The 19,133-nt window shown below is 50.9% G+C and overlaps 1 protein-coding gene across 14 annotated transcripts in view; it reads left to right on the top strand.

Moving 5' to 3' along the window:
• The window catches only part of Usp36 (ubiquitin specific peptidase 36), a 30,683-nt gene that overhangs the window by 651 nt on the left and 10,899 nt on the right, over positions 1–19,133 (top strand). Inside the window, exons 1-14 of one of the 14 annotated variants that reach the window (XM_076543842.1) lie at positions 192–349; positions 1,559–1,712; positions 2,388–2,497; positions 3,629–3,890; positions 4,535–4,756; positions 7,420–7,530; positions 7,997–8,099; positions 11,698–11,765; positions 12,247–12,317; positions 12,913–12,995; positions 14,142–14,253; positions 15,515–15,655; positions 16,244–16,344; positions 16,986–17,124. In XM_076543842.1, coding sequence (XP_076399957.1) covers positions 2,453–2,497; positions 3,629–3,890; positions 4,535–4,756; positions 7,420–7,530; positions 7,997–8,099; positions 11,698–11,765; positions 12,247–12,317; positions 12,913–12,995; positions 14,142–14,253; positions 15,515–15,655; positions 16,244–16,344; positions 16,986–17,124 — 1,458 coding nt within the window. In that variant the 5' untranslated portion in view covers positions 192–349; positions 1,559–1,712; positions 2,388–2,452. Of the gene's footprint in view, positions 1–191; positions 350–876; positions 1,042–1,558; positions 1,713–2,337; positions 2,498–3,628; positions 3,891–4,534; positions 4,757–7,419; positions 7,531–7,996; positions 8,100–11,697; positions 11,766–12,246; positions 12,318–12,912; positions 12,996–14,141; positions 14,254–15,514; positions 15,656–16,243; positions 16,345–16,985; positions 17,125–19,133 lie in introns of those variants that run through there. The other 13 variants (XM_042283193.2, XM_076543841.1, XM_076543838.1 and 10 more) reach the window with 13 other exon arrangements.

Raw genomic sequence — 19,133 nt, 5'->3', positions numbered from 1 at the left:
ATAGCAGGGCAGTATTCTAACCAAAATGCCCATTGCTTCTGGTGGTGGTGGTGGTGGTGGTGGTGGTGGTGGTGGTGGTGGTGGTGGTGGTGGTGGTGGTGGTGGTGGTGGTGGTGGGTGCACGTGCACGCGCGCGCGCTTGTGCGCGCCCTCGCGCGCCTGCCTGCGTCTGTGGCGTATCCCTTAGGGATGGAGATGGTAGAATAGCATCCTAAAACAGGGAGAGATGTACCCAGAATGGATGCCAAAGAGACGTGTATTTCAGCCGTTCCTGGCTAGGAATGCTCTGCCTTGGAGCCTTGGAGGCCCCAGCCCTGCCCCTCTTCTCCTGCAGCTTGTAATTGACCCTGTGAGTCTTAAGTGAGGTTTTCTTGGGAAACAGTTTAAGAGGGAAATGTTTTGTTTAAATGGTGTCTGTCTGGATGGAGGAGCCAGGCTTGAGTTCAGAGTTAGGTATATGTATATATATTGAGGGCACAGAGTATCCTAGACCTTAAGAGACCTGGGTAGGCAGCACATCCCTCAGCCTCAGAGTCACACATGCTGCGTGTGCATATCAGAGGCCTTGCTGGGAATCACAAGAGCATTTTCCTTGGTTCCTACATCACGGGGCTGTGTCTCAGGTAGAACTGTATAGACTTGACTGTCACAGCTTCAAAAATTATCCTGACTGCATGAACCTGACTTAAGTGTAAGGTGTCTATGACTTTGGTCATGCTTGGACCATGTTAGGTCAGGACAAAGTTCTCACCTCCCTGTGGGAAGGTATTTTGGAAGTGATGTTGATGGAGCTTTCGGGAGACAGGCTGGCTTCCTTCTGCAGCTTGAGAACATTCTGTTGGGGGAGGGGTACTGGTTAGATGGAGTGGAAGTTCTGAGGCATTCTGTAACAGAACCTAGGAACGGGGAGGTGAACAAAGATTGGGCAGACAGCCATTAAGCCTGTCAGCGGTGTATTGTGCTGATGTGCTGTCCTTTGAATCTGTGTGTGTTTGGATAGATGGAACATGCCTTTACTTTATGTGATCAGGTGGACTGTAGGTGGGAACTGAGGAAAGGGTTTATAGTTAGTAAAATGTCATGGTTATTTTCCAAAAAAGAAAAACCGGCTAATGAAATTTAAAAAAAGTTTGAGATTTTTATTGATTGTCCTTATTAACTCATAGTCTTTAGACATTATATTCAGACTGGGGTTGCCCCAGGGGTGTGGGAAGTGTGAGGATCATGGTGTAGAGCAGGGGGGTAGTGTGTTCGTGTCATGAATTTAGTGATCTGTTAGCACAGCTGTCCTCTGGACTCCCTGTGAATTCAGCACAGAGTTTTTTGTTTTGTTTTTTAAAGACAAAGTCTTGCTACATAGCCCAGGCTGGCCTTGAATACTTGCTCCTCCTGCCTCTGCTTCTTGAATGTTGGGATTATGGCGTGCATCTTTGGGCTTGGCTTCCTTTGACATGACTGGTGCCACTTTCCTGGTAGAAGGTCACAGATCACACAGCTCGGGTAAAGGGCCAGCGGGAGAAGCCAGCCACGGGTGACAGTCTCGCTGCTCATCCTCCAGGTGCTGGTGCCTATTCTGGACTCTACACTTGGCAGTGTTGGTGACTGAGCAGGCTGAAGTCCAGGGGAGCACCTGCCGGGTCAGCTCCGGGCCTGCCTTGAGAATCTGATTCCCTGCTGCAGAGAAAAGCAGCACCCAGGCTCAGACACCCCAGGTGAGCCCCGGAGGTTTCCTTGTCCCTTTCTTCCAGAGGCCAGAGCCTGGTAATGACTGTCCGTGGGTGAAAGTCCTGGTGAGTCCCCACCACAGACGACTTTGTGATTCTTGTGTCAGAGGACTTGATGCTTGCTTTTGTTTTTCATTTTACTTGTTTTGGGGTACACCTGTGTAACTGCTTCTTGGATAGTCAGAGTGGTGGGTGCCATCTGTCCGATGTGAACGAGCAGTTTCAGGGATGTATTTTTGTAAATGTGACTCAAACAGCTAATGGTGAGAGTTAGGAGGTAGGCGGGATGGGGGTACAGGTGTGGCAGTCAGGTGATGGAGGGGCGCCTCTTCGTTACAGTGTCTGTGCTGTTGTCCCGGCAGACTGGGCCTCTGTTAGGGACTCCTGTGCAGAGGCTTCCTGACCAACCCCAGCAGCCAGCTTCCCAGCTAGACTGGAGCACTGGGGCTGTGCGGAGATAAAGGACACAGGTCTGCCGCTCTTGGAGCCGGTGTCCTGCTGCCCACTTAACTTAGCTTCTCAAGCTCTTCACTCAGGGATAGAGAGGTTGTGCATGTGCGTGCGTGTGCGTGTATCTGTGTCTGTGTGTCTGAGACATGGTCATACTCTGTAGCCCAGGCTGGCCTGGAATTCACAGTTGTCCTTCTGCCTCAACTTCCCAAGTGCTGGGAGTAAGCCATGCCCAGCTGAGAAAGAGTCTGTGTGTCCACTAGAAACAGCATGGCCAGATGCAAGGTCAAAGTTCACAGCAGCTACACGAGAAAAATAAAAAGGTAAAATAGATTTTTATGATATGTTTTATTTGAACCAATTTATGTAAGATATTGTTGTTTCAACACTTGCCAGGTGAGAGATGGAGATGCCTTGTGTTGTTTTCTTAAAGTAGGCCATGGAAACCTGATGGTGAATCTTCGCAGCTCTTGGCCTGAACCAGGCTTGTTTCACATGCTCAGTATCGAATGTGGCCCCTGGCCTCTGTAGAAGAACATAGAGAGGCCTGTGCAGATGTGCCTGGCCATCTGACTTATATGCTGATTCATTCGTGTGTGTGTGTGTGTGTGTGTGTGTGTGTGTGTGTGTGTTTGGTTTTTAATTTAAGAAGGTGTCTCTCTGGGGCTGGAGAGATGTCTCTGGTTAAGAGCACTGGCTGGTCTTCTAGAGAACCTGGGTTCAGTTCCCAGCACCCACATGGCAGTTCACAACTGTAACTCCAGTTCCAGGGGATCTATTGCACCAAGCATGCGCGTGCTGCACATATCTGTGCATGCAGGCAAGATACCCATACACATAAAATTAAATAAATCTTGAGAGAGAGAAAGAGTCTCACTGTGTAGCCCTGGCTGGCCTGAAACTCTGTATAAAGCAGGCTGATCTCCACTTGACTGAGATCCACATAGATTTGCCTCCCAAGTGCTAGGACTAAAGGTGTGTGGACTATTCCCAGACAAGAGTTTATTTTTTTTTTAATATTTATTTTTAGTTATAGATATGTGTGTTTGTGCCCACGTGAGTGCAAGTGCCTGTGAATTCTAGAAGAGGGTGTTGGATCCCCTGGATCTGGCTGTAGGTGGTTGTGAGCTTCCTGACATGAGTGCTGGGAACCACACTTGCCTCCTCTTCAGGAGCAGTGCGTACACTGAGCCGTCTCTGCAACCCCCGCCCCAGTTCATTTCTCACATTTGTTGCTGGTAACCAGAGTATGGGAATCAGCCATCCACTGTCTTTTGAGTAGTTTCAGGAAATAATGCCCATTGGCACATGCAGCGCTGCTTGCTCTGTCTTTGACTGCCCCTGTACTTTTGGGTAACTGTCCTGGTGGCTGCTGTATATAGTGAGCAAGCAGAAGTCATGTGCTTGTTCTGGGAATAGCTGCTTATGAGTCTGGGGTCCTTCCCACCCCACAGGAATGCACCATGCCAATAGTCGATAAGCTGAAGGAGGCTCTCAAGCCTGGCCGCAAGGACTCAGCAGAGGATGGGGACCTGGGCAAGCTGCTGGCTGCCTCTGCCAAGAAGGTCCTTTTGCAGAGGATTGAATTCGAACCTGCCAGCAAGAGCTTCTCCTACCAGCTAGAGTCCTTGAAGAGCAAATATGTGCTGCTGAACTCCAGGGCCGAGGGAGCTAGTCGCCACAAGAGCGGAGACGAACTACAGGCCAGGAAACCAGGTACTGGGGTAGCCCTGAGTTGGCAGCTGGCGTAGTTTTGGGCTTCCAGGAGTCACTGGACTATCGTGATAGATGTCATGATACAGGGTGAGTAGGAAGGATGTCTGTGTACTTGAACACCCCTTCTTTAATGAGGTCAGAAAGCAGGTCCCAGGGGCCAAGGAAACGGCTCAGCTAACGAAAGCATTAGCTTTGTGAGTCTGCGACTCGAGCCAACACAAACGGCCACATTTGGTGCCCCGTTGTCCCTGTCACCCCGGCACACCTGCAGTGAGGTGGGAGGAGGAGACGAGAGGGTCACCAGGAAGCTCTCGGACAGCTAGCCTGGAGTGTGAGCCAGCAGAGAAACAACAGCAGACACTGCCTCGGCCTGGTGGGAGGTGAAGAGCTGACTCCTAGAAGCTGTCCTCGACCCCAGCACACAGCCATCTTACTCTCATGTACACCCACACGCAGTTAATTGGCGGGGGGCGGGGGGGGGGGGGGGGGGGAGTCGGGGTTGAAAATACAGAAGTAGGGTGGGTTCCTTAGCACACAGTATGGCCCAGAGCTAGGACCTGCTGCATCTTATCCACAGGGCTTGACCTCTGGACTGAGCATGGAAGGGCCCTGGGATGACCTGGTCTCATCTCTTTCTCTTCTAGGCTCCGAGCGTGTGTCTGGAAGTGGAGGTGATGGAGTCCCCGCCCCACAGAAAGTGCTCTTCCCTATGGAGAGACTGTCTCTAAGATGGGAGCGCGTTTTCCGTGTTGGTGCAGGGCTGCACAACCTGGGGAACACCTGCTTCCTGAACTCCACCATCCAGTGCTTGACCTACACGCCACCTCTGGCCAACTACCTGCTCTCCAAAGAGCACGCGCGGAGCTGTGAGTGGGGCTTACGGTGGGCTTTGCCATGAGTCAGCTGAACGGGCAGCCCCCCGCAACACCAGCTAGATAAACCCCTGTGCTGCTTGAGGGGCCGTCCTTCTGTCTGTCTGACAGTTAAAGGGAAGCCAATAGAGCATGGTGATTGACACCCGCTTTAGGATGGGCCATGCCTCAGTTTCACTCAGGCAGGGTCATGCTCTCTAGAGAGAATGGTTTTTGAGTGATACCTCCACACAGTCAGTGTCTGTTCAACTATCTTATGTGTGTACTGAACCAATATGTTTTATACACATTGCAAAAATACCCCAAAGCAGAAATTAAAATTGAGTGAAGTAGCTGGAGCAGTGAGACTTGCCAGAGCTAGCTCATGTTTCCTCAGTAGCTCTTCTCTTCTAGTGAACAGAAAGATGACACTCACAGGCTTATGCTGGGGGTTCTTAAACCTGGAGAGCAAAACCCAGGACAACATGAGAAAGAAAGATCCCCACCCTGCCTTACTAATGAACTGGTTTAAACTTGTCAGCTAAAACGAAAGCATCTGGGGCATCTGTAGACATCCTCTGGAGAAACTTGAGTTCATCCTGAGAGTGCAGGCATTCTGTAGGGAAGCCTCCCACCCACAGATGCTGTGGGCTCAGCATGCTGAGAGAGCCTCCCGCCTGTCTGTGCCCCAGTTCTGCTGCTGAACAGCTGTGTCTCTAGAATGTTCTCTGACTTTCCTCTGCCTTCTGTCCCTGCTTTACAGAGTAATACTGACTTCCATACGGAATTGTAAGGATGAAATGAATTCTGTCAAAGGCTTGGTGTTACATCAGTTGGCACGGAAGATGTGCTGCTATGAGTGTTCCTATCTAGGTGGTCAAGTGGTCACTCTGTTAGTGAGTGAAAGGGGACCTGAGCACACTGTCGACAGCAGTAAAGAAGGCCTTCCCTTCTGACAGGCACAGGAAGCAGTGGGGCGCTAGTCTAGAGAGTGACCTTGTAGGTATACGCTGTGCGGTGCAGTGGAGCGTGGGTGGCCGCATCACCCCTCTGTAACCCTGCTAGAAAAGGAGAGTGCTCAGCTGGGCAGTGGGGGCGCGTACCTTTAATCCCAGCACAGGAGGGAGGCAGAGAACGATCTCCAAGTTTGAGGTCAGCCTGATCCACAGAGCTAGTTCCAGGACAGCCAAGGCTACACAGAGAAACCCTGTCTCAGGGGAAAGAGAGCGAGAGAGAGGAGAGAGGAGAGAGAGAAGTCACGGGCGGGAGGGTGATGGTTAAACAGTTGGGAGTCAGGCTGGATCCTGAGGCGAGTGGATGGGGACGAGGAACGGTGTTAATATGGCGTTGGGTTGCGTGATGAGTCCAAGGACATTCTGTTCCTTAGAAGAGTGAGTGTGGCTGGGGTAGTGTCCTTGTCTGTCACGGGCAGGGTCTACGGTTTGATCTCAGGAGGGGCTGGAGGTGCTGTAAGAGTTTTTGGACTGTCATCTTGACCTCATGGTCTTGGCAGTAGGATCCTCCTACCCAAGCCTTACGTAAGTGCTCTTTTCTGTTCTGTTCTTGTCTGCTCTTTCCCTGTAGAGCTAGCTCTCCTCCATCCGTGATTGCTCCACAGGAGTCTTTTTGAGCCACTTGTCAACTTTGTGGGTTGATTTAGGTAAACGCTGTAAACCTGGTCACCTGGTGCAGGTTAGCTGCAGTGTGACATTGACAGGCATGAAGTATCACAGCTGTGCTCTGTGTCCTCAGTGTGGGCCACTTGTCCTGTGAGCAGCACCTGCCCACCCAGGAGCAGCCAGTGCTGTTGGTGAGGGGTTAATACACTGGTCTCAGCTGCTGAGAGGGGAACTAATTGGTTTGGGTTGGATTTTGTGTGGCAAGATTGGCTTGAAGCATCATGTTCAGGGGCTGTCTCAGAACTGAAGGTGCATCTGACAAGGCAGCTAACCTGTGCCAGGTAACCAAGATTCAGAGTTGTAACATCAGTCCTCACAAAGTTGATCCCGGAATTTATTTTCCAGGTGTGTTCCTTAGTGCCTCAGGAGACAAGTGACAGGTCCCTTCATTGCAGTGGTGGTAGGAGAAGTTAAAAGGTGGATAACATGAGGAGGCCTGTCTGTCCATTCATAGAATGTTCCAGCTGTAGGGCAGGGGAAAGAACTGGGTGGGCAGCGTGGATGTTAGGAAAGCAAATTGCAGGTGTGTGGTGTAGCCAGAACATCTCGGCAAGCCTGTTAGCCTCTGGCTGTGATGACATTGTGAGTGTGTTGCAGGGAGCACTCTGACTGGCTCCGTCATGCCTGATTCAAGGGCCAGGTGCCTGTGGGTGAAGGATTGTGGGGAGCTGGACTCTGATAATCAGTGTTTCACTTAACAGATGCCCAAAGCCAGTTGAAGCAGGGTGGGGTCATATTCTTTCTACATCTCTATTTAAAAAGTCACAGTTGTAAAGACAGGAATGTATCCTCTTCTAGTGTAGTGCTAATGAGAAACCAGCCCGTTGGTATAGAGCAGGAGGCAGGCCATCTGGTCCTGGCTTGCTAGTCACTAACTTCCGTTGAACTTCTCTAGGCTGTCATACATGGTCTGTGTTGCTTTTACTCTGCGTGTGGAATGAGGTATCATTAGGAGTTCTGGAAATCACTCGCTCTACAGTTCCTTCTTCCTCACTGCAGGCCACCAGGGAAGCTTCTGTATGCTGTGTGTCATGCAGAACCACATGGTCCAGGCCTTTGCCAACAGCGGCAATGCCATCAAGCCTGTTTCCTTCATCAGAGACCTGAAAAGTAAGAATGGATTTTTGGTTGAGTATCTGCCAAGCATAGGTCTGTGGTTGGAGAAAGGAAGAGAAAAGCCATGAATGACGTCCCAGGGATCCCTGTGTCTGGAAGGTCCTGTCCAGTGGTCAGACCCCAGCATGGTCGTCAGTGCAGACCCTGGGCTCAGGGTTTCACTGAGGAAGGCTTTCTGCTGGGCACTGCTTGGAAGAGCAGTTAGGTTTTAGCCAGATAGAGGGCTGTGTTTGAAGTCAAGATGGGCAGGTGAGCATGAAAGCTGGGTGTGGGTAGCGTGGAGGTGCTGACGACGGCATCGGTGGAGCCAGCTGCCATGTGCTGTGGAGACCCTGCAGCTTTCCAGTCACTTGGCAGAGAGGTTGCAGCACTATGACATGGTATCAGCTCTTGGAAACGTGGCCTCCGGCAGTTGACCTAACACACTCATCGACCTTCTGCATCTCTCTTCTTCCTCCAGAGATTGCCCGGCACTTCCGCTTTGGGAACCAAGAGGATGCGCATGAATTCCTGCGGTACACCATCGATGCCATGCAGAAGGCCTGCTTGAACGGTTATGCTAAGTATGTGCCGTGCCTTCCCACATGTCCTCCTGACTGAGGACCCCTTCTTTATGTTGAGGGCAGACAGCAGGGCATTCTTGGGAGCACAGCCAGCCTCTCTCTAGGCCATCCTCTAGGAGGTTTTGTGTCGGTGCTCAGGCATCTGACTGCCCGGTGCTCTAAAACCTGGGGCTAAGATCTGCTGAGGGGAAGGGCTCAGAAGATGTCTTCAGAAGTTCCCCTGTAGCTGTGAACGCATCCAGCCTCTCTAACGCCACTTCGTGACTTTGAATAGAGAGGGAAATGAGGACACACACTTGAGGGGGGCCTCACACTTAAAGAAGGAAGGTGGGGGTTCACACTTAGAGAAGGAAGGTGTGGGTTCACACTTAGAGAAGGAAAGTGTGGGTTCACACTTAGAGAAGGAAAGTAGGGGTTCACACTTAGAGAAGGTGGGGTTCACACTTAGAGAAGGGAGGTAGGGGTTCACACTTAGAGAAGGAAGGTGTGGGTTCACACTTAGAGAAGGAAAGTGGGGGTTCATACTTAGAGAAGGTGGGGTTCACACTTAGAGAAGGTGGGGTTCACACTTAGAGAAGGGAGATGGGGGTTCACACTTAGAGAAGGGAGGTGGGGGTTCACACTTAGAGAAGGTGGGGTTCACACTTAGAGAAGGTGAGGGTTCACACTTAGAGAAGGTGGGGCTCACACTTAGAGAAGGAAGGTGGGGGTTCACACTTTGAGAAGGAAGGTGGGGGGTTCACACTTAGAGAAGGTGGGGCTCACACTTCTGTGAAAATGCAGAAGCATGTAGGAAAACACAGCGTGTGAAAAGTTATAATTCTGTTAGATGCTAGGAGGTTTTCTTTTTGGGTTTTGGTGTTTCAGTCAGGGCCTAACTGTGGCCTCAGCTGGCCTCAGCTCTTGATTCTGCTGCCTCATTCCCCAGAGCAGGAGTGCAGAAGTGTGGCGCCTCGTGTGCACTGTTTTCCCACATTGGGGCGTGGAACAGGGTCACTTCCCCAGCCGGTTGCTCTGTGCAGCAGGTACCCCATGGATGGGCTGTTGCTCGTTCAGAAAAGGTGGCATTAGCTTCGGACCCCACCTGGTAGCCTCATCCTTCTGGAATATCTGGAAGGTGTCTGGCTGACGGAAGTGGCTCTCCCCCTCTGACGTTCTGCTTGCTGTCATCTCTGGGGCTGCACTTCTGTGCTGCTGACTTGGCTTTCAGGGTCTCTAGGTAGTTCTGTAACATTTTACCACAGCTCTGGTCTCTGGTGGCTTCCTGTCTGTAGGCCCAGGTCCAGTTTCACTTGGACAGGCCTCTTTATGCTGTCTCTACCTTGGAAGGCTGTTTTTTGATTGTTTCTTTCTGCATTTCAGTTCATGCTATTTCTTTTTCTCTCTCTCTCTCCTTTTTTTTTTTTTTTTTTTTTTGGGTTTTGATTTTGATTTTTTTGTAGACCAGGCTGGCCTTGAACTCAAAGATCTGCCTGCCTCTGCCTCCAGAGTGCGGGGATTTTTTTTTCTTTGAGACGGGGTGCTGAGGAGCCCTTGAACTCTTGATCCTTTGCCTCTGCCACCCAAGGGCTGAGGTTATGGTGTGCACCACCATGCCTTGGCGCCTTTTTTTTTTTTTTAAAGGATTTATTTATTTATTTTGGTTTTTTGGGACAGGGTTTCTCTGTGTAGTTTTTGGTGCCTGTCCTGGATCTCACTCTGTAGACTAGGCTGGCTTTGAACTCACAGAGCTCAGCCTGGCTCTGCCTCCTGAGTGCTGGGATTAAAGGCGTGTGCCACCGCCGCCTGGCTAGGATTAATTTTTATCATATTTATGTGTGTGTCTGTGGATGTGTGTCTGTGTGAGTGATTATCGTGTGTGTGGGTTTCCATAGAGGCCAGAGGAGTGTGCTAGATCCACAGAAACTGGAGTTAGAGGCAGTTGTGAGCCACAGGACATGGGTGCTGGGAACTGAACCAGGGTCCTCTGTAGGAGCAGTCAATCTCTCTTAATCACTGAGCCCTCCTCCAACCCCAAATGAGATCCGCGTTTTAGCTTATTTGGTTTTTAGCATGTGTTTGTTTATTTGAAGGTTTCTGTTCAGGATTGTTTTTTTCTTTCTCTGTCTCGAGCTGTTTAGTTAAACTTAGACGTGGTTGTCACTCTTTCCCTCTGTCCCTGGGGATGGCTTCACCTGATGGTGCCCTTTCCGTTGGTTGCCATTGTCTATGCAGAATGCCTGTGCATAGACTGAAGCCGTCTGTGATTCTTTACTCCGGAATCCACCTATCCTTTGCCAACACGGGCAGTGTGAAGCGCACCTTCTTGCATTGATGGCTTTTTCTGGAGTAGCGTGTATGTCACTGCTCATAGTTTGGGGCTTGGGGGCATATCCTAAGTGTCCCTTTTACCTTTCCCCATCTAGTGTCAAGATGCTTCTCTGTCCCTTTGCCTTCTTTGCATGTTTCTGGAACCTGCTGCCTCCACCTCCTGCAGTTCTCATAGCCCCTGCCCCTGGGCCGGGCTGGAGCTGCATCTGAGACCCTGCTCCAGCCTCTGAGCAGTAGCCGTGTGGGTTCCGACAGCTCTTGGGTTCCAGTGTACCTGCTAATGTGGGCAGTCCATTGTCCCTTCTTTTGATTCATAGTGGTGGTTCATGTTTTTTCATCGCCTGTCACTGCACAACAAAAATTTGTTCTCCAAATGTTTTGGTGATCAGTGTCTAAAAAGTTCAGAGTAAACCCTGGCACCATCATCCATTCAGAGGGCAGTGAACTGTGCAGCATGGGATATGAACGGGTGATGTCAGCCACAGGAGATGGCCTTGGGAGACCTCCACATGTAGTGCCACTCAGCGGCAGTGGCTGAGGATGTAGCAGCTGGCCAGGAACGGGAGTCAGCAAACGACTGGGAGCTGGCCACACCCTCCCATTGCTGTCTCTTCTAGTGAATACTCCAGGGCTGTAACCAGTGCGGGAGGGTGACTGTGGCAGGCAGGGCCAGTTAAGTAGAATGCTGAGGTGGAGGAACTGTGCCTTGGCCAGGCAAAGAAGGTGCTAGTCAGTGTGGCTTGGTGCTCGCTGCCCAGGTGTCTTGTTAGCAGTGTCAGGAAGGAAGGGGTAGGGTGGCGCTCCTCTGTCCAAGGCCCCTGCTGTCCTGTCCCTTCATGTGACAGCCAGTCAAGAAGTGTTGCTGAGCCTGCAGGCTCCGGCTGCACAGCCCAGTGGAAGGCATGGCAAGGGCCGGTGCCATGGGTCACAGGGCTGGACCTGCCTCCCAGGCGAGCAGAGATGGGGCCTTCTACAGGGGGTGGAGAGCAGAGATACTGTTGGGTGAAAACACTGAGGTGTTCTGTGGGGGTCAAGGGAAGTTCCGTGCTGAGACGGTTGTGAAGGCTGAAGGTGCTGTTGTGGGGGCGGGGCCCAAGAAGATGGAGGTCCTGCGAGGAGTTAGGAAAGCTGCTGGGGGCCTAGGTAGGGTGAAGGCATCTCACCGCCAACGGGTCTGGTGGGGACTGCTCGAGCGGTGGGGATACTGGCCTGAGGCACGTGCCGTGCCGCGCTGTGCCGTGCCGCGCCATGCCATGCTGTGCTCTTCATGGCTGTGGCTTTCTTCTAGGTTGGATCGGCAGACACAAGCTACTACCCTGGTGCATCAGATCTTTGGAGGCTATCTCAGGTCCCGAGGTAAGCTGATGTGTTCTCTACCCTGGCTAAGCAGATCTGCACATTGAGCCAGGAAGTCCTCAGCATTCCGGACAGATGGGGCGTGCCCCAGCTGTGAGACTGTGGGCGCGTGGGGGCTGGAGTCTTGTCTTTCTGCCTGGCCGTCCTTGCCCACTGTAGGACTATCTCCTAAGGGAGCTGAGAAGCACAGTGCATGAAGTGATTACGGAACTAACTCTGCTTAGCTCTCCTCGGTCCTTGGGGTGAGGCCTGTGCTCTGCTGCAGAGAGCTTGCCCACGGGCCTGTGGTGGTGGCCAGGCAGCCAGGCAGGCAAGGCCTGATAAAAGGACCTGGCATGACCCATATCTGTGTCTCCAGTTAAGGGGATATTCACCTTTTGTGAGAGCTGAGTTGAATGTTCTAGACCTGTGGTTCTAGGTGTCTGGACCTGGGTGGTGCTCTCGTGGGTCACCGCTGCCCACTGCCTCTGTTCTTTTGCAGTAAAGTGCTCTGTGTGCAAGAGCGTCTCAGACACATACGATCCCTACTTGGACATAGCCCTGGAGATTCGGGTATGCTTGGGCAGTGGCCTGTGTTCCTGGGGTGACAGCGAGAAGGGTGTGAGTCAGAGTAGGCGTGGATAAGGGGTGCTGGCTCCCCTGCGGCCCCTGTTTGCCGAGGTGTGGTGGCTTCTGCTGCACATAGCACAGAGAAAGAAGTCGGCATTTGGGATCTGTCGAGCCTTTTGCCTGTGCAGATTCTTTCCAGTTAGAGAGTAAAAGGTAAAACTGAGACGGTTTTGTGTTCTGAGGCACCACAGTGACAGCGCCTCACACTGGGGCTTGAGGAGAGAATGTGTGTGCCATGCTGGGGACATTGTTCTCCTGCGCTGTCAGCCTCTCCTTGCCTTTGCTGGGACCTTGAGTTTCTGAGCCAGCCCACTGCAGTCACAGTGAAAGCTCTCACATGGCTGTCACCTGTCACCTCTAGAGGACACTGTCTGCTCCTTGCTCCTCTGGTGGGGGTGGGGGTGGGTTAGCAGGCCAATTTTTATGCAAGTCAGGTTTTATCACTTGCTGCCTCAGCCTGACAAGCCCTTAAATCTGGGACTCTTGAGTCAGGCTTTTTCTTTTGCTGCTCATTCTGTTCCATTTCCGTCCTCCTCAGCAAGCTGCAAATATCGTGCGTGCTCTGGAACTTTTTGTGAAACCAGATGTCCTGAGCGGAGAGAACGCCTATATGTGTGCTAAGTAAGTGTCATTTGCTTGCAAGAAAGTGACCGTCCAGACCACTATACATAGTTCCTGACCCGCCCTCAGGGATGTCCGCTGGTCACGTTTCCTGAGTGGCCTTCACCTGGCTCATGGACACAGTTCACCAACAGCCCGAGGCCCATAGCTGCTGCTCACCTGGCCCCCGCCTTTGGGACAGGCTCCACATGTGTTAGCATGTTGAAGAGCAATGTGTTGTTTTCTCCTTTGTCTGTGGTGGAAACTGCGTCATAGAGAGGCAGGGGGTCTGACCCCAGTGCCCCTCAGAGGATGCAGTGGAGAACCCTCTACCCCACTGTTCTGCATCTTAAATGAGACCTGTGTGTAGCTCCTGCTTGTAGGGGTCCAGGCATCTTTCTGTCTCAGCACTAACAGTTGTCCTTATGAGGCACACTCTGGGGGTGTTGGCCTGGGGGTCACTTTAAAGCTGTGGCCACCAAAAGTACCTTCACTCCGTTTTTCAAGTTTCTCCTGTCACAGCACTGTTTTGTTTTGTTTTTGTTTTGAGGCAGGATCTCACTATGCACCCCTGACTGGCTTCACACTCACAGATCCACCTGCTCTACCTCCTGAATACTGGAATTAAAGGCCAGCAACCCTGCCTTGGGCTTTTCTTTTGTTTTGAGACTGGGTCTCACCATGTAGCTCTGGCTGTCCTGGAACTTGCTCTATAAACCAGGCTGGCCTCATTCACAGAGATCCTCCTGTCTCTGCTTCCTGAGTGCTGGGAATTGAAGTCATGCAGCACCATGCCCAGCTACGTTGGGCTTTGGGGTTTTTTTTTTGCTTTTATCCCTCTTTAAATTTGCTTCCCCCGGCTTGGGGTGCGATTGTCTTTCATCTATCTCAGTTTCCTGCCCATTTCTCATCTGGCTCTTTTGTGCTTCCCCCTCCTGTGGCCACATCAACACTGTGTGTTCTTCCCTGGGTTACACAAAGTCTTTTGCACCAGTCACTTAGGCTTCTGGTTGAGGAGGTCTTCTTGCTTTGGGACTTCTGATGGTGTAGCTCCGGGCATGTGGGTTTTGGTTTCAGATGCCTGTTGGCACAGGCCTTCCTGTTATAACGATAAGGCAGCAGGACACCTGCCAAGCTCACCAATGGCTTTTCCATTCCCTCTTGTAGGTGTAAGAAGAAGGTTCCAGCCAGCAAGCGCTTCACCATCCACAGAACATCCAATGTCCTAACTCTGTCCCTCAAGCGCTTTGCCAACTTTAGCGGGGGGAAGATCACCAAGGTGAGTGCACCACTTATTGACATCCGGGCTGCTCATCACAGGGGTAGGCCTTGGGAATCTGCATTTCTTTCTTTTAAATTTTTTTTATTTTGCTGGGCAGTGGTGGCGCACGCCTTTAATCCCAGAACTCAGGAAGCAGAGCCAGGCGGATCTCTGTGAGTTCAAGGCCAGCCTGGTCTACAGAGCAAGATCCAGGAAAGGCTCCAAAGCTACACAGAGAAACCCTGTCTCAAAAAACAAAACAAAACAAAGTTTTTTATTTTATTTTATGTGTATGAAACATGCTTTGCCTCCATGTTTATCTGTGCATTGTTTGTAAGCCTGGTGTCTTCAGAGGCCAGAAGGAGGTGTCAGATCCCCTGGAAATGTAGTTACAGATGTTTGTGAGCTGCATGTGGGTGCTGAGAATTGAACCTGGGTCCTCTGCCAGAGCAGCCAGTGCTCTTACCTGCTGAGCCGTCTCTCAAGGTCCCTCCCCCACTTTTTTTTTGAGACAGGCTTTCTCTGAGCCCTGGCTGTCCTCAAACTCAGATCCTCATGCCTCTGGGGTTAAAGATGTGCTCCACCACCACCTGGCTATAGAAGCTCTATCAAATCTTGAATCTCTAAGAGGATTTATTATAAGAAATTGTCTAGGGTTGATGAGATGGCCCAGTGTGTAAAGGCACCAACCACCAAGCCTGATGACCTGGGCTTGATTCCTGGGACCTCCTTGGTATAAAGAGAGAACTGACTCCTGAAACTTGTCTTCTGGCCTCCACACGAGGGCTGTACCGTATACGTACCCACATAGAAAAACGTAATGAAAGAACTAGACACAACCCTCTTGAGCTGGACAGTGCAGACATGGTTGGTGGGGTAGTGCTGCCGCGGCATCCTGAGGGGCCGGGGTTTCCTGTGAGCCCCTCTTGACAGGGGTTCAGAGGACTCCAGTCTGTGAACCATTTGTCTGTTTGGATCTGAAGACTCTGCATTATAACCAAGTTGGGTCAGGCTGTGAGCCCATTGTGTATATATTGGCTTATGAGATTTTGTCATAGAAAGACAGAAAAAGCTGGGTCTGGTGACACATGCCTGTAATCTCAGCACCTGGGAGATGGAGATGGAGGAGTTACGAGTTCATGGCCAGCCTGACATAGTGCGTTGGAGTCTGTCCTAGGGCACTTAGTGAAGATTGGTCAAAGCAAACATTTCTGAGGTCGTGGATGTAAATTACCCTTATTCTCCTGAGGGAGTGTTACTTGCTTTCCTTTTTAAATAGGATGTTGGCTATCCCGAGTTCCTGAACATCCGCCCATACATGTCGCAGAGCAGTGGTGACCCTGTCATGTATGGGCTCTATGCTGTCCTGGTGCATTCAGGCTACAGCTGCCATGCTGGGCACTACTACTGCTACGTGAAGGTGAGTGTTGGCCTGGCTGCTGCGCTCGTCTGTGCTGGCAGGTGAGCTTGCGCTGCCTTTGGGGCAAGTGGCCAGTGACCAAAAATCCAAATGAGGCCACTGCGCTTTTTGTTTTATGTTTTTTTGGTAAACAGCAGTGCTTTGCGTTTGTGTTTTGTTCCTCCTTTCCATGAATGTATAGAAAAGATGTGTTTTGTACCATGGTCCTGGGGCCAGCAAAATGGCTCAGCAGGTAAAAATGCTCACCACAAGCCTCACCACCCGAGTTCTTCCCAGGGACCCACAAAGTGGGAGAGCAGCTCTAACTCCATTAAGTTGTCCTCTGACCTCCACACTTGAATTGTGGCACGTGCACTTGCCGTCCCCCCAGAAAATAAGTAAATAAATGTAAATTTTAGGAGTTTTTTAAGACCCACTAGTGGGTATGGTAAACCATGCCTTTGTAATTCCAGTATTCTGGAAGGTTGAGACTTTAAGCTCAGCTGAAAACACATAGTGCGCCTCTGTCTCAGAATCGAAGAGAAGTGTGGCTGTGGCCCCTCTGTTGATTGCTGTTTCCTGTAACCATCCCCTCCCCTTGCTGCTCAGGCTAGCAACGGACAGTGGTACCAGATGAATGACTCGTTGGTCCATTCCAGCAACGTCAAGGTGGTTCTGAACCAGCAGGCCTATGTGCTCTTCTACCTGCGGTGAGGAACCTCCACCCCCCCAGAGTTGTCCGTGCCCCAGAGCATGTTCTGCTTGAGCCAGGGTTTCTCCACAGCCCTTTCCTGTCTATACGCTCCTGGGAATCTGCTGGAGGGGAGATAGTGGGCAGACCACCCCAGGCACGTGTAAGGAGCTTGTGTCCTGGGAAGGACCTTCCAGCCGAACCTCCTGGGAGGTGGGGAAGAGGGATGGCAGTGAGGGAGGGCTCTGACAGCCCACAGCATTGGGTCGGGGAGGCCTTAATGAGGCCTTTGCCGTAGTGTGGCAACAGCCTGGACAACTTCCTCTGGTGACGTGACCCATTTCACATTGGGGATGGGCATGCAGCAGATCTTAGGAAGCCACCAGGAGGCTGACTGTCCCTGGGGTATTCATGTCACTTGGTGCCACCCTGCCGAGTCTGGGTGGCAGATTTGGGGCTCTTTGGTTTTGGCTCCTTGAGGATCTGCTCTAGAAGGGCTCTGTGCACTCACATGTGGATGTCCAAGGCTTCTGTACAGCCTTTAGGATGTAGAGAGCAAGGCGGGTTCCTGGAAGCCTGTTGGGGCCCGGGCCTCTGGTGCTCTTCTTGTACATTCTTGGCACAGGTGGGAAAATCCCCATCCCTTTCTTTCTTATGCAGAATTCCAGGCTCTAAGAAAAGTCCTGAGGGCCCTGTCTCCAGGGTGGCTTCCACTCTTCCCAGTCGTCCCAGTGTCATTCCAGATCACCCCAAGAAGAGCCCTGGCAATGGGGTCGTCTCCTCCCCGCTGATGGCAAAGGTACTGTGTAAGTGGAAGAGCTGGCCTGGCGGCCCTGCTCACTGCTGCTTTGAACGTTTCAGAGGACCAGGGGTCTCCTCTGGGGACCTTGCCATGGTGGGAGGAACCTGCAGGCTGTGGCGCTGTACCAATCGTATTATTCCATAAGTTGGTTACCAGCTGCCTTGGGAAGGGGAAAATGGGAACGTAGGGCTCAGCTGCTGCCCAGGAGTGCCAGGGAAACCACTGTGTTTTCTGTTCATGCCGGTGTCCTGAGTTTAGTCATGACCTTGTGTTTCTTTGGTGCTAGATACAGACATACCTGTGTGTAAAAGGATGTAGTGTCTGCAGTTTCTTCAAATGGTTCAGAGTAGAAACAGATATGTTTCCATACACACAGACATATACCCACATACATACACAGCAATGAAACGTAGTCATCTTGGACTTCTGGATTTTAACCCACATTTGACTACAGAGTTGGAAGTCACTGAGTCGTGGGGAGGCCTCACTTGCAGAGGTGCCCCCGGTTGAAGGAGGCAAACCTGGGCATGCAGAGGCAATGGCAGTGCAGCTATGCGGGCAAGGCTGCTTTGCTTGCATGATCCAGGTCAGCACACACCTTCCTATACTGCACATTGGTAAAGCTACCTTTCAGGGAAGAGCAGGGAAGAGACCAGGTCTTACTCTGGAGCCCAGGCTGGCCTTGGATTTAAAGTGATCCTTCTGCCTCTGCCTTCTGGGTGCTGGGAATATGGGGATTATAGACGTGAGCTGTCACACCCAGCATCATTTCACTTTCCGTGAGTCCAGGCAGGTGTAATGTTCAACAGATGACAAGGTTTTGCAGAGAGAGAAAGAGATGTGTTCTTGTCAGGAAACAGGTTGCAAAAGTATTATAAAAATTATTATAAAATGTAAGCCAAAAACTCAGAAGAAAGTTGAACTAATTAAACTTCTGAAAGAAAGAAGGCTTTTTAACTTTTGAATTGGTAGGAAACGTAGCAATTGGCTAAAGTAAAATGTAAACTTTTTTAGGTAAAATAAAATAAAATAAAAATTACTAGGTGGTGGCTTACACCTTTAATCCCAGCGCTAGGAGGCAGAGGCAGGCGGATCTCTGAGTCTGAGGCCAGTCTGGTCTACAGATAGAGATCTGGGACAACCAGGGCAGTTATACAGAGAAACGGTTGCACAGAGAAACCCTCTCTCAAAAAATTGAAACAAAAAACAAAAACAGTAAAATTTTAAAAATGTTTGCAAAGCAGGGCTGGGAAGGTGTCACTCAGTGAGCATTGTGTACTTGGCTGGTGTGAGGCCCCAGGCTCCAGCACCAGTACTGCGCCCCCCCTCCCCCCCCCCCACACACACACATAGAACTGTAGCAGGTACAGGAAGCTCGTGTTTGCAGCGATTGCTGTGGAGGTAGGGATGGTGGAGTGGTGAGAGCCAGGGTGCCTTGTCAGTGTGTGGAGACACGCATACATGGCCAGTGAAGAGGAAACTCAGGTTGACCCCGTGTGTTGATGGTCACGAGGTAATCCATGGCCCAGGAATCCCATTTCTGTATTACTAGCATGGCTGTGGAGTACAGAACAGGCTTCCATCTGTTTTTTTTTTTTTGTTGTTGTTGTTGTTTTTTAATGTACTGGGTGTGAGGCCTTGCATTAGCTGCAAGGACTTTGGTGACTGAGGAAAGAGATGCAGGGAGGTGTGTGCTCAAGCAGGAGGTGGCCACCATGAAAGATTTACAAACAGTGGATTGCTCTCATATAATCTTGGTCTTAGGATTTTTTTTTATTTCATAGTAAATGCATATCAAAAAGCAGGTTTTGACCTTTTTTAAATCTTCAACTAAGGGTAGTGAAAGAAACCCCTTTTGGAAGCATGCTGTGGTACATTGTGGGCCTTAGTTCTTTGCAGTGGGCAGACTAAGAGGTACCAGAAGAAAATGGCTCCCTTTTTTAAAGATTTGTTTTTATTTCTGTGTATGAGTGTTTTGCCTGCATGTATATCTGTACATCATGTAC

This window comes from Peromyscus maniculatus, chromosome 8 (genome assembly GCF_049852395.1).
Source record: "Peromyscus maniculatus bairdii isolate BWxNUB_F1_BW_parent chromosome 8, HU_Pman_BW_mat_3.1, whole genome shotgun sequence".
Lineage (NCBI taxonomy): Eukaryota > Metazoa > Chordata > Mammalia > Rodentia > Cricetidae > Peromyscus > Peromyscus maniculatus.
This window is presented reverse-complemented; position numbering and strand designations above follow the sequence as displayed.